General features: G+C 35.2%; 1 protein-coding gene across 6 annotated transcripts in view; it reads left to right on the plus strand.

The window, feature by feature from the left end:
* The window catches only part of Trdmt1 (tRNA aspartic acid methyltransferase 1), a 46298-nt gene extending 42402 nt beyond the window's left edge, over positions 1–3896 (plus strand). For all 6 annotated transcript variants that reach the window (XM_078023356.1, XM_078023360.1, XM_078023355.1 and 3 more), the window contains one exon: positions 870–3896. In XM_078023356.1, the coding sequence (XP_077879482.1) occupies positions 870–970 (101 nt within the window). In that variant the 3' untranslated portion in view covers positions 971–3896. The remainder of the gene's footprint in view (positions 1–869) is intronic.
* Positions 3897–14631: the final 10735 nt, after the last annotated feature.

The raw sequence follows: 14631 nt of genomic DNA on the forward strand, positions 1-14631 counted from the left end.
AGTACTGAAACACACAATGATGTGAATGAACCTGGAAAACATTATGCCAAGCAAAAGAATGTTTTAACACAAAAGAACATATTTTATGGTTCCATTTATGTGAAGTGTTCCCAATAGAAAAATCTATAGATAGAGAAATTAGATTAGTAGTTGGGGGACATGAGGGGAAGTAGCAGGAGACTGTTAATGGGCATAAGTTTTCTTTTTTGAAGTAATGAAAATGTTCTAGAATTAGTGGAGATGTTTTAAAAAAAAACTATTCTAAAACCACTGAAATTTTATAGGTGAATTCTAAAATTCATCAGTAAAAGGGTGAATTTTATCTCTATAAAAATGTTACAAGATAAAAGAAACAACTTAGAAAAAAATGATAGCCAGTACTTTATCTAAAGTTCATTAATACATGAATTTTTATGAATTCTATTTCTGTGAACAGCTATGTGTACATATGTGCATGTATGCATCACCCATAACTTGATGCTATATAATATACTGGGATATTATAATATCTCATTATGTGGACAATATAATAAAATGCTACATAATATTTTTGGATCCAGACTCTTCATTTATTAATAAAACTTATCGGAGACTTTAGTGATTTACAGTTATATGTTGTTGAACAATGAGGATGCATTCTGAGAAATGTATACTCAGGCAACTTCATAACTGTGTAAACATAATAATGTACTTACACAAACTAAGACAACTAGGTGATATCAACTTATGAGACTACCATCATATGTGCTTGTTGACTGAAATGGTGTTATGAAATGATCCCTGTATCTTTGTTAAAGGATGAATCCTTTTAGCTCTAGAAATTACTATTACAAATGATCAAATTATGAATTTTTATCTCTCTTTTTTAGGATTTCCTGAGAAGATAACAGTGAAACAGTGTTACCGTCTACTTGGAAATAGTCTCAATGTGCATGTAGTAGCTAAGCTGATCAAAATCCTTTGTAAATAATTTTGAAATAGGACTGGGGATATGGCTCAAGCAGTAGCTCACTTGCCTGGCATGCGTGCGGCCTGGGTTCGATCCTCAGCACCACATACAAACAAAGATGTTGTGTCTGCCGAAAACTAAAAAATAAAAATACTAAAAAATAAATATTAAAAAAAATTCTCTAAAAAAAAAAAATTTTGAAATAACTCTGGAAAAGGATCATGATATTCTTTCATGCCCAGATTATAATTCTTAAATTCTATTTTGATGTAATTTTGATTAAATTTAACTAAATTATTTTAATCTTTCTTTAAAAATTTTAGAATTCATCTCAAAATTTAGAATTTATCACAAAAATAAATTTGTTTTCTCAAATTTATATTACTGTATTTTATAAAGTAAAAATTATTTTGCTTTATAGAGAATATATTTTCATATGAAAGTAATAGATATATATGTCTTTACAATATGTATATTATGTGTTATATATAATATGTTGTTATTATCTTTACAATATTATTACTCCTAAACTTAGAATGGTGATTCTAATGCTAGCCTGTTTGAAATATTGGATGTTTACTTAATTCCCATCTTTTGGATATTTTTACTTAAATCCTATCCTTTAAATGTTTCTTAATTTAATGTAAACAGATAATTATGATATTTGAAACCAAATTGTCATTATTCAACTTATCAACTTATACAGCAGTCTGAAGAATATAATAGAAAAATTAAATTCATGATTACCTCTCCATCAGGAGGCCTTAGCAAATCTAGGTGTTTATTATCTAATTATCTTTTTTTTTCCATCTCTCTCCGAAGGGTCAAACTCAGTATGGACTTTGCTTTAGTTTGCTATTATTAGAGTTTGTTTTTGCCTCCCTTCTCAGCTTGTGAGTTAAATTTGCCTGCAGTCTAAGGAATGTACTGTAGCATTAGGAATTTAGGGAGGAAATTCTACTCTGACCCCATTATATTTGGTGCTAGTTCCCCCTCCCCCCACCTCATTTTTTAAAATTGTTGTGACATGCCTCTGATTTAACTTTTATAACTTTTAACTTTCTTGTCTCTCCTTGCCAGAGACTTTTTGGAATTCAGGTTTCTCATCAGCCTGAATTTTGCATCATAAATCCTGCAGTTTTGATTTAAGTAATAAAAGCAAGTGATACAGAGAAATGAAAAGAAACAAGACCAGAAATTATATCACAAAATATTAATTCATATTTTTTATTTTTTAAGCATAAACTAAGCCAGGTATGGTGACACACACCTGTGCTACTTGGAAGGCTGACACAGGGGGATTACAAGTTTGAGGCCAGCCTCCACAATTTAGCAAGAACTTTTCTCAAATTAAAAAGGCCAACGGGGGTTGAGGTGCGGATATAGCTTAGTTGTAGAGTGCCTCTGGGTTAATCCTCAGTACAAAAACAAAAACAAAAGTTCATTCCTATATAGAGAAATTTTAACCCTTGTTAATTGCAAGTGAAAGCATAAAATTACAGTAGAGCTGCTATGGAAAACTGTGTGGAGGTTCCTCAAAAAGTTAAAGATAGAATTACCATAAGATCTACAAATTCCATTTCTGGGTATGTATCTAGAAGAAGTGAAAGCAAGAACTTGAACAAATGCTGTGATTGTAATAGCATTATTCATAGCATCTAAAAGGTGGAAGCCACCCAGGTGTCCATCCATCAATAGATAGATGGATAAATAAAATGAATATGCATATAAATGCATATAATGGACTAGTATTCATCCTTAAAAAAGAATGAGATTATGATACATGCTGTGAACAGGATAAGCCTTAAGACATTCTAATAAGTGAAACAAACCAGTCACAAAAGGACAAATATTATTATAATTCCACTTATATTAGGTACCTAAAACAGTCAGATTCCCAGAGACTATAAGTAGAATGGTGGTTGTCAGGGATTATGGAAGGGAAAATGAGGGATTAGTGTTTAATGGATACAGTTTCTGTGTGAGGGCTAATATAGTTCTGGGAAATGGTTGGTGGTGATTGTTTCATAATAGTGCAAAGGTACTTAATACCACTGAACTGTACACTTAAAAATAGTTGCAATGGTGAAATTTTAAATTATATGTATTTTGCTGCAATTTAAGAAAATTATATTTTATTACCATTTTTTCAGAACACATAAATAGATATATTTAGGGAGGCTATAAGCCAACACATGTATCAACAATCACTATCGACTTTTTATATTTGTGTTTAAAGATAAACTTTATTGCAAGTCTCATAAATTTTATTATATAATCTAAAACCATTTTGGCACACTTTCGTGTAGTTTTCTTCGATGAAAAATTCTTTATCAATAAAATGGTTTATAGTTTAACCATAATTATACTGTGATTATAATTATGTAATTACAGTATCTGACATCCCATTGAGCAATATTATTTAAAATACATATTAAGTTACAGTGTGCTAACTATAAACACATGAAAGGTCTGTGGAGACATTTGCTTATAAACTAGAACACAGAATAGCTTTATGAAATTTTTAAGTATGTATTGAAGTATGTATTCAAAGGCAGATGGTAATTTTGCCCTTAACTCATAATTGAAAATATACACTAGCAAGCATAAAATTTACACCTTAATGAAGATATATTTACCAGTGTCATTTAATCATATATATATATATATATATATTCACACACATATATACACACATATATGTACGCAAACATGTATGTATGTGTGTGTGTGTGTGTGTGTGTGTGTATAAACACACCACACAACTAATTTAGAGAAGTCACTTTATTGAATGCTACATATTGGTAATAAATATGCATAAAATTTGCACTGGAAATTCTGTTTTCTGATATTTCTTAGAATTTGGTATAATAGCCTCTACTTTTCAAGAGAACTATATGTAATTAAACCTTTGCTGTTCTTCACAATAAACTGTTTCTTCATTCTTCTTTTTGCATCACTCTGTTCTTTATAAAAGCTTGTTAGGTAATTCTAAGGTATTTATTATCTTGCCTCATGATTTTAGTATATTTTAAGGACCCAAAACCAATGACAAAAGATGGTTAAATGAATCAATACAAAAAATTATTTATAGATGGTTACACAAATTAATTCAAGCAAAATGATTTATATTGGAAATTGATTGTGAGGAGGAGATAGGTAATCATCGTGGAAGTCTGAGCCTGACCATCCTTAGTGTAGGCTGTAAAGATGAATGATGGGGAGGGTGTAGGTCACCTTTCACTGTGGGGTGGGCTATGCATTGAAAGGTAAGAAAATACCTACCACCATCAGCCACTTGCTCTTTCTTAAGAGCTGGAGTCTTTTAAAAGGGGCAAAACTAGGAGTTCACATTATAAACGATGACAAACTACCCAGCATCTTTTTTAAAAGTATGAGACTAATGTATTCCTTGAAATGATATTTTAGAGATAAACTTATTTGACAGAGAAACTCTTCAGTTTCCCTGTGAGCTGCATCGCTGCCATGTTGAATGTAAAGGTGGATGGTGTTAGAGGTGAGGGCAGCCACTTCAGTGCTAGGTAGGGAGTAGAATTCTTTAAAAAAAAAAAAAAAAAACTTCTGACTTTGGTTTAAATTTCAACCTACTTAATCCAAAGTGATTAAGTCAGACTTCTGAGGAGAGACAAATAAAGCCAGGGACAAATTAAACTGGTTTAATCCTAGCCATAGGAGTACAGAATAAAGGTGCAACTACATTTCATCCAACATTAAGCATATACTAAAGGATGCATTCTGTGGGCTGATTACTGTATCTCCAACTAAACTAAAGTCACTCTGCTTACTCTTGTTTTGATAACTTTATAATTTAGAGTCAAGAGAGATTCCTAAATAAGTCAAGGTCACACAATGAGGAATTTAATTTAAGCCCATATAAAAAGAGTGGTTGAAGTTTGCTCTTCTGAGTTGGTTATGGTGTTTAAGAGAAGTTTAACTTGGGCTTGGCCTAAAGCTCAGTTACAAAGTACATGCTCAGCATGCTCAGGACCCTGGGTTCCATCCCCAGCAGCAACAACAACTAAGAATTTTGACTTCTAATTTGGTTTTATTATTTTACTGATAATTTGAAGCCACCAGTTAATCTCCTGACTGACTACTAGCTTTGGACTCTGAAACTGAGTGAGGGTCATACGGACTCAGCAGTTTTCTCAAAGTCTGTGGTTGAACTCAAGATTATATAATTTTTTAGACACAGCCTTTGGACCTCTCTCTGCTGGTTAATTTTTTCCTCTCAATGTTTCCTGTCCAAGTGTAGTGCGTACAGCTATCATGTCAACTTTTGGCATGTGTCTTTTCTTGTTCTCTTTCCTCATTTGTCACACCCAAGATGTCTACTCGCACCAATATTATATTTGGGAGTATCCTTCTGCACGTTGTATGAAACAGCAGTTATAAATCTCGCACATGTTCTCCGGTTCAGACTACACCATCCAGCCTGTCTGCACGTTTTCCCTCTTGTCATTCCGTCTCTTTGCTACTGAAATTTTTAAAAGTTTACATTAAAATTTTTTCCCCTGTTTATATTTTTGAGACCTCTGGGAACATTTTATTCTTATAGCCTTCAAAATCTTACACAATCATGATCTAAACTACGTCACCATTATTTATCTTCATTTGTGAGTTTATTTTTAAATGTATTTGCTCAAAAAATATAAACATATAAAAAGACTCTTTTGACTTCTTGATTCCCAGGTTCTAAAATAAATTTGTTTTATATTTACCATAGGTTCTGAGTCTTTTTTCAACAATGTTTAAGACTTCAAGGACTCCCATGTACACCATGGTTGATTCCTAAAGCTTCCAAAAATCTATCTCCTTTTACCTATAAATAAGACCAATATTTTCACAAATACTAAAAATTGGAAGTTAATTTTCCCATAGAAATCTGTTCCTTATAGCTTTATGTTGTTTTTATTTCTCTGCTTGTACATAGAATGCTTTCATTGTTTCCTTAAGTATTTGCATTTTGTTTGCATTTCTATGTCTATTCATAACAAGGAAGATTGGAATTGTGAGTGTACATGGTTGTTTAGCCAAGTTGGCTCTATAATCAGATGAGATCACCCAGAAAAGGGAAAGAGAAAGGCAGAGGGCTAGAGCTGAACTCTTAATGTTCCTGAAGATTCCGTTTTTGGATCTCTCCACCCTTCACTGTCTGAATCCAGTTTCTCAGATATTTTCCCCTCTTTTTATAACTTCTACTCTTTTCCTGCTGATACTCAGATGACCAAGATCTGTTATTTTTCTCAAGCCCTATTGTAGAATCTTCATGCTGGATCATTTTCAACTGGATAGCTTGCTGTCACATCAAGTTAAGCATGTTGAAAAATTAAACATCCTATATTCTAAAATCACTTCCACTCACGACTTACTAATTCTCTTTACAGTAACTCCTACTCTCCCAGTCTCCCAAATTCAAACCCTATAACCCAAGATCATCTTCACCTGGTCTTTCCCACTCTGCATTCTGTTTATCAATAAAAGTAGGTTTCCCAAGGAAAACTTTCTCTGATAGATGGTGATTTGTTTTTGGAAAAACTGATGTCACTTTTAAATCTGAAAACATACATATTTGCTGCCAAATTTGTGTGCTTGGCTAAATGTGGACATTTACTAGATTTTAGGCTTCTGAATTTAATCTAGATGGATTTCATTTTTACTAAAATAGTTGTTACTTTGCTCACTTAGCTAATTAGTTACACAAATACAGTTAAATTGCACATATAAAAAAGGACCAAAAAACACATAGTGAAATATGATACTCCTTGTGTAGAGATATAAGTTGAATTTGATACTTGGGAGCTGATTCTATGAATGAATGAACAATAAGCTGAGGAGTTATTATGGTCTGAGTTGGTTTTAGTGAAAAATGTTTTGTTCTAGAGCATGTAAACTTCCAAAGATTTTTAACATTTTTTTTCACTGCTGTGTTCCTAGCCATATTAGTTCCTGGCACATAGTAAGCACTCAGTAAATACTTGTTGAATGAATGAATATAGTAACCTGTTAGAGTCTGTAAACAAGTCAGAATGGCGCCTGGCATTTTGCCGGAGGGAGTGGTTTGTAAAGTAACGCCAGAGAGCCATTAAGTGTGGAGATTCCTTATTGGTTGACTGCTGTATCTAGTTTATGTTAATTAAGATAAGCTGTGTAGAATGTATAAATACCTCTGTTGTCCTACAATAAAGGGCTCCCACTCCTGCTGTATCAATGTACACAAGTTGCTCGTCACCTCACCCCCCCCACCCCCCACCCCACCTCCGGTTATTTTGCTGCAGCTGGACTGCAGCAGTAACCATACTGGAATTGGTATCAAAATTATAATGAGGATATCACAATGTGGAGTTTAAATGGTGACTAGAAGTCACTCTCCTGAAAACTACTGAATTTGTTTACTACTGCCATTTCTTCCATACTCAGAGAAATAGTCAAATTTACTCAAATCTGGGACACATTTTAAAAATAATTCTAAGGTAGACTTCTGGCTTTTAGGGAAATGATGCATATTTTTTTAAAATACTGTATTCTAATTTCTAGTCTTGACAAAAGATCATGGACTTATCTCTTCTTGTTCCCCCTTAAGTAAAATTGCCAGCTCTGGGTAAGCATAATTATGCAATAGCATATCAGAAGAACTCGGCAAGATGAGAAAAGAAACAAACTGGCTAGGGACCCTGAGACTGAGGGACCAGCATAGTTTCAAGACATTTTCTTGCTGTTCCACTCAACAAAGGAAAGTAACCACAGGCTTAGTGTTTACCAACGCATACCCTGGAGGAAAAAGGCAGACCAGGAAGGCTCATTCTTACCCTAGATGGAACTGAATCTTGGAGGTCACACCAGGAGAGTCTGGCTCCATCAACCAGGACAAGGTATCAGAGGAGCCCCTGGCAAAGACGCAGGTACAGTATTCCACTTCCCTGTCAGACCTGAGACTTCTCTCACCTGCTAAGGGGTGAGCAGCCATAGAAGCGTCTGATACCTGGCCTGGCCTGGGAAATAGCCTCTTTTCTCTTAATGTAGCATTATCAAGGGCCACTGAAAGCCTCCGTAGCACCAGATAAACTAAGCAAACCAAAATAACAAGGCAAAACCTCTGAAAACTAAACTGCCTTTGGAATCACAGTCACAAATGTAAGCCAGAACCCGCATGCTAAACAAACAGTGACTGTCCACTAAAATAGAAGATTAAAATAGGACTTAATGAGTGTCCATGCTAGGACAAGGTATCCAGGAAACAATCTTAAGTCACCTGTCATACCAGAAACTTGGAAAATCACAATTTGAATAAGAACAGTTAACTAATGACAATACCAAAGTGAATCAGATGTCAAAATCCTCTAACAAGGATTTTAAAGCAACCATCTTAAAAATGATTCAACAAGCAGTTACAAATTCTCTTGACACAAAAATAGAAAAGCAGCCTAACATAGAAATTAATGAAAATCCAATAAAATCTTGATCAATTATATTTAACATTTAATTAACAGACATTAAGTAAATATTAATAAATATCCAACTTTTTAAAAACAATTAAATGCAATTACATAACTGAAGAATAAAATAACAATACCCAGAAGGAACCCTCTCTGGTGACAAGTGGTCTTAGATTGTATCCTGGATATTTTGTCTTTTAAGTCTTCATTATCAGAAATTAACGATGTGCCTGGGCATGTTTCCTATTCACTCAGCTTCTTTAATTCACACCTATCTTTTCCCAATTTAGGATCAATAGTAGAGTAAAAATGACAGAAGACAATCCGTGAACTTAAGGAAAGATCTGTCAATGTGAATAACAGAAAACAGGCTCATAAAGAAATAAAAAATAAAAATAATAAAAATAATACAGAGCCTTAGGGACCCGTAAAGGCAGGAATGAGAGCTACCATTCATATATTTGGAGTATTAGAAAAGAAAAAAGCATGGAGCTGAAAGAGTATTCAAAAACAACCATAATGACTGAAAACATCCCAGGTTTGTCAAAGCCCCATAAGTAAAATAAAAAAACAGCCAGAGAGAAGTGATACAGACAGATATATAGCTAAACTCAACTCTCCTCTCCTCCCCTCTCTTCCCCTCTCTCCTCCCCTCTCCCCTCCTTTCTCCACTCCCCTCTCCCTTCTCCTCCCCACTCCCCTCTCCTCTCCTCCCCATATATTTATAGTTTTTTACAATTCTTGTTAGGGAGACCAGGTAGTGGTTGGAATTAGGCTTATGTGAAACTAAGAGGAAAGGGAGAGCCCTAATTGTATTCATATATATCTTATGACTTTAATCATGTGAAATTATTAATCAGAAAATGGACTGGAATAAAATACCAGTAGGTAACAGTTACATTAGAGACTAGATTTTATTTTTCTTGTTGGTGTTTTTTTTTAATTGAAATATTTTATAATTATATTCTTTCTCTGGAAACACTCTGTTTCAGGCCTCTAATGTTGAGTCTGATAATTGTAACTAGATTTTAAGTTACTACCTCATTTACATTTTGGTGGCATGTAATACAGTTTTCTAGCCTGACCTGCTCCTTCCAGGACAGCCTGTGTCTCAACCAGCCAGTTCTTCATCCATAGTAGTACCTCTCTTAGCCGCTGACAAATAATGGGTACCTAATAATTATGAACTTAACTAACTTGCATATGAGTATGCTAAGTTTTATAAAGGAGTTCTAGTTCTTTCACAGCATAGGGAATTGTTTGGATAATTCTATTGGTCAACCACAACAAGAGAAGCACATCTGATATTATTGGGAAAGTTTTTAAGGCCAGAATTGTTTATAGCTCTTAGGGAAATGTTTATGCCTCTTCTAAACATAGTCTAGGAATTGTTGTCAAAGCCTGATTTAGCAGTACTTTTGTAATAAATACAGTCCAAGCCACTGTAAAGAAAACATACAAAAAGACAAAGGCTTTGTTTGCCTTTTTTATAAAACTTCGAATAATGATACTGAAAAAGACAGAGAGGTGAGGTCACCTCATCCTTCTTCCTGCCCTTGATGACAACACCTTAAATCTTCCCACGGATCTGTGTGGCACTTCAATTAAAAATCGCCTGGGAATGATGGTCCTTTGGAAGGCGTCAGCCTTATTAAGTCAGTCCTCCCAACATAAATCACATCAGGAAGGCAAAGCCTCCCCTCCTGAGATAAAGATGCCTCTGTGTACTGCTTCCATTTGTGTCTTCCTAATTAAAAGCATAAGAGGCAGAGTTTCAAAGAATGTCAAGTGTCCCCCAGACTCTTCTCTCCTTCCTCCCCAGAGGTGACACCCTTGCTTCACTTGTTCCCTTCCTCTCATTGGACATACAATGTGTTTGTCAAAAATGTTATTGCCTTCTTTACAGATCAGATCCAGTATAAATGGTTCGCAGTTTTTTACCCCTAGTACTCCTTTTTTAAAAAAAAAAAAAATTATTGGTTCTTTTTAGTTATAACAACAGAACTCATTTTGGCATAATTATAAAAGCATGGTATAGATTTGTTCTAATTTGGTCCCCAGTATGTCTCCTTTCCCTCTATTCCTCCCTCCCCCCATGTCTTTCCCCAGTACTTCTGTGGCCATTCACGTTAGAATCTCAGTGCAGACGCTTTCCTCTGATTATGGACTTAATTATATCCAATCTTACGTCATTGTCATTGCCTTGTTTAGAGACTATTAGGAGTCGCCAAGTAGAAAACCATTTTTTCCATTTGGAAAGGGACATCAGGAGGATTTCATCCATGGTCCTAGCCAATGACAGCCTCTGCTTCACGGTTTCACGCCTTCATGGTACTCTAGCTGGGGTGGAGCCAGAGGGACAGCCAAAGTCCCTGTTCTGGCAGCTGTTGGAGGTAGAGCTGGGTTATTTCCTCACTGACTTTGGAGCCCTTAATCCTACCCATTTAGGTTTCCTTTGCTAAGTGCCTTGTCTTTAACGAATCCCTGTCTCACAATGATGCCAGAACCCCCAGTACATACATTATGTTTTCTGGAAAGTGTGACATTCCCTTGTGTTAATGTTTATGAAGTGTGTGTGTGTGTGTGTGTGTGTGTGTGTGTGTGTGTGTGTGTGTACGTGTGCACACATCATCAACACCCCTGAGTTTCTTGTCCAAAACCTTATTCCCCATTGTATTTCCTCTCTGGATATGAAATTTCTCATTGTTTATAGTATGACCGTCTTGTCAACTCATCCATCCAAGACATCTCTGTATTTCAACACTCTCCTTATTTTCATGAGTTCCATACTTCTCATATTTGAAAAAAAAAACCTGAAAAAATAAAAATCCCTTCAAACCTTGAATAATGCATAACAATCTCCTTTCTCAGGAAAATCTCTGCCAAACCTGAATTATTCAGATGATGATGATTAACTCACAATTCTTTTTCTTTCTTCTCCAGGATAATTGTAATCATTGTCGTAATGAGCATGGAGAACAAATGCCTGCATTATGTTCCCTGACTCAAGGCCATGTTGCATTTACAAAGATCAGCTGTCACAGGGGTGGACTTGGTAATTTCCTAGGTGGTAGTGCTTTCCCCCATGAAATGAGCAAATGAGTAGTTTTAAACTTACATGAATTTCCATAATTATTCATGGAAAATGAACAGATGATTGGAGCGATATTGTATTGCCCCGAAATTTTGTAGAAAACCACACAACTGGCATATGTAAATGTACCTTTTAAGCAATGTTATGTCCTTGACAAAGAGAATGAGTTAAGTACCATAGAGGTTAAAAGAGATCATGATATTCACAGACTTTTCCATTAATGACTAAAACCAGATTATTTCTGGACTTTTCCATTTCAAACTGACAGGAAAATGAGAAGAGACTAAAGACCGAACCAAGGTTGAGTTGAAGTTATAGAATGTGATGGAAGCTATCAGAATGGTGTGACAGTCTTTTCTACTCATCCATTAAAGGCACCTCTTCCATTTCAATATTCCTTATTTTCATGAGTTCCATACTGATCTGGACCTCCACATAAATTCAATTGGCCTACCAGAAATATTCCCCCTAAGGCATTACTGCATTCAAGCTATAGGAGCAGCTCCCTATCATATCAAAAAGTTTAAGCCAATAATCTTCAATATGCCACTTAAGGCCCTTCATCAATGTTCCCATATCTATCCAACCACTTTTTTCTAAGATGATTCCACTGGACTACTGGAAGTTTGTTTTTGTAGTCTGCCCATTCTGAGCTTTGGGCATCTTTCTCAGAGTAGCACATGTTGTTTTACCAACAGCATGTTGGCATATATTCTGCCCCACACCATTCTGGCTTCATTATAGCTCCATAAATTTGTACTGTGACTCTTTTGCAAACCAGAGAAGTTTACCAAGTTTACTTTCTTTGAACTTCCCTTATTGTTGAGGACTTTGCATAGTAGCAATAAATGTTTATTAAGACTACAAAATAATGGAATTTGATTAAAGCTAATTGGAATAAAAAGAGAACCTTGAAATATAAAATAGAAGTTATAGGAAATATATTAATAATGGCCATAAGGCAATTTCTAAGAATTTGGGGAGAAAAGTAGAAAACAAGGTGATCAATTAAATCTACATACTTCATAGAAAAATCTTCAGCAAACTTTCTTAACATTTTTTCCCCTGAAAAAATTGAGTGCCCCAGGAAAAAAGTGCCTTCAAAAATTTGGGGTTCCCCAGTGAATTTGCCGACCTGTCATTCATTCAACCTATGATAAACCCTACTGGTTATAAATACCATCTAGGCAAACAAAGTTTATCACCTATTTTTAGTGTTTTATTCTGAAATTTAAATACACACATAGGAACCATAGGTATTTGTGGAAAGATTTCAATATGAAATAGACATGAAAAGCAAAGACACAAGGAGATAAGAAACTTAGAGAAAACAGAGCCCAATTCAAGAAACAAAAACTTCAAAACACAACTCTAGTATTTTTAAATGTGTTAAAAATATGACAACTATGAAATAAGAACAAGAATTTTTGAAATTAAAAATTACAGCAAAATTTTTATAAAATCACCAGAAAATTTAAATAATAAATGCTTCTCAGAAAGTAGAACAAAAGGAGACAAAGAGATATAAAGTTATAATACTGGAAGTCAAATCAAAGAAAAATAGAAACATAGATATGCAGTGGTGGCCACTGTGTGTTTGGCTCTCCTCCTCAGAATGGGGGTCTTCATGCTCCTGGGTCACTGTAATGAGCATACAAATAAGTGATGGGCAAGAGGATCTTTGTAAAGTGCAGATTCTGATTCAGTAGACCAAGGTGGAATCTGAGAGTTTGAATTTTTGACAAGCTCTGAACAATGGCTGTGCAGGGCCCATGGAGCACCTGGAGTAGCGAGGTTCTAGTCTAGGCTATTTCTCATTCTTTTCTATACCCATAGTAAGTGACTGTGCCACTGGCAGATCAGGAGGCAATGAGGAGTGGTGAATGAATGTTCCGTAGGCCTCTGCATTTCTAGATCTGAACTCTCCTTCCTTCAAAACTTTCTTTCCTAATTATTCTCTTATTCAATTAATGACATCTTTATAGTTTCAATTTCTCAAGTAAGTAACCTGGATGCTAACTCCTCCTATAATACTTATAAGGAAATATTAACTGCACAGATATTTCTTTAGTAGACACTACCTCCTTAATGTCTTCCTCACTATCTCCTCCTGGCCCACCCATTGACTTAACCAGGGCTTTCAAAATCACATCTTTTCAATTCTCTTCCACTCTCCTAACGCTGGGTCAGAGACTCGTTCCCACAGGGATGCTTGCAAAATGAAAACATGACTATGTTAATCTCTTCCCTGAAAGACTGTCACAATTCTCCCTTATTACAAAAGAAAATAAAGTCTAAGCTCATTAAAATGTCATTTCAAGGTCTTCCTTGGTCCAACTTCCTTCCCATTTAAAAAATTTCATCTTCTACCTACATTAGCTTTTTTCTACAGGAAAGCTTTGTATACTCAATTTCTCTCCCTGAAACACCTGATCCTTTTCTTGAAGAACTACTCATTCATTAAGATTCAGATGGACTCTTGGTGAAGTCTGCACTACCTTTCTCAGGCAGAACTTGTTTTCTAATAAAACTCTCTCTGTGTGTCCCTTATTAGTGTTTTCATTATAGTTATTTCTTTTGACCCCAACCCCCCCTCACGTGGATTCTAATTAACTGGAATTTCATGTACATTTTTGATAAACACAAGAATTTTCATTTGTGAATTATGTTTGGGTAGGTATAAAGGGGAGCTGGGGGGAGAGTTCAGGACATAAAAGGAGATGAAAATAGATGTACAGAAGGAGCAAGCATTATGCTGAGAGATCTTGGGAAAGTTATAGGCAGGTGAAAAGAGAAAACAGTTCTGAATCTTCTAACTACATTCTGGTAGCTTGGGAAAGGAGAAGGGAGGATGAAAAGGAGCCAAAACATCTTTAAGAAGATTGTGGAAACAGGGTAAAGGGAAGAGAAGAAGGTGAGATCAGGGGGCAGATTGGGAGCGGAAGTCAAGAGGTTCTGAATTACTGACTAGCAATATATTGGCCATTCTGATGGACAAACAGATCCTGCCTATTACATACCATGTGTAATTCTGCAACAGAGCAAAGTACATTTGCATGCACTTAGTTGAAGGTGTGAAGGATAGTAAATGCTGGTGAACAAAAATCAGGGTAATAGAGAGACACTGTTAA

The sequence above is a fragment of the Ictidomys tridecemlineatus genome, chromosome 10, assembly GCF_052094955.1.
Source record: "Ictidomys tridecemlineatus isolate mIctTri1 chromosome 10, mIctTri1.hap1, whole genome shotgun sequence".
Taxonomy (NCBI): Eukaryota; Metazoa; Chordata; class Mammalia; order Rodentia; family Sciuridae; genus Ictidomys; species Ictidomys tridecemlineatus.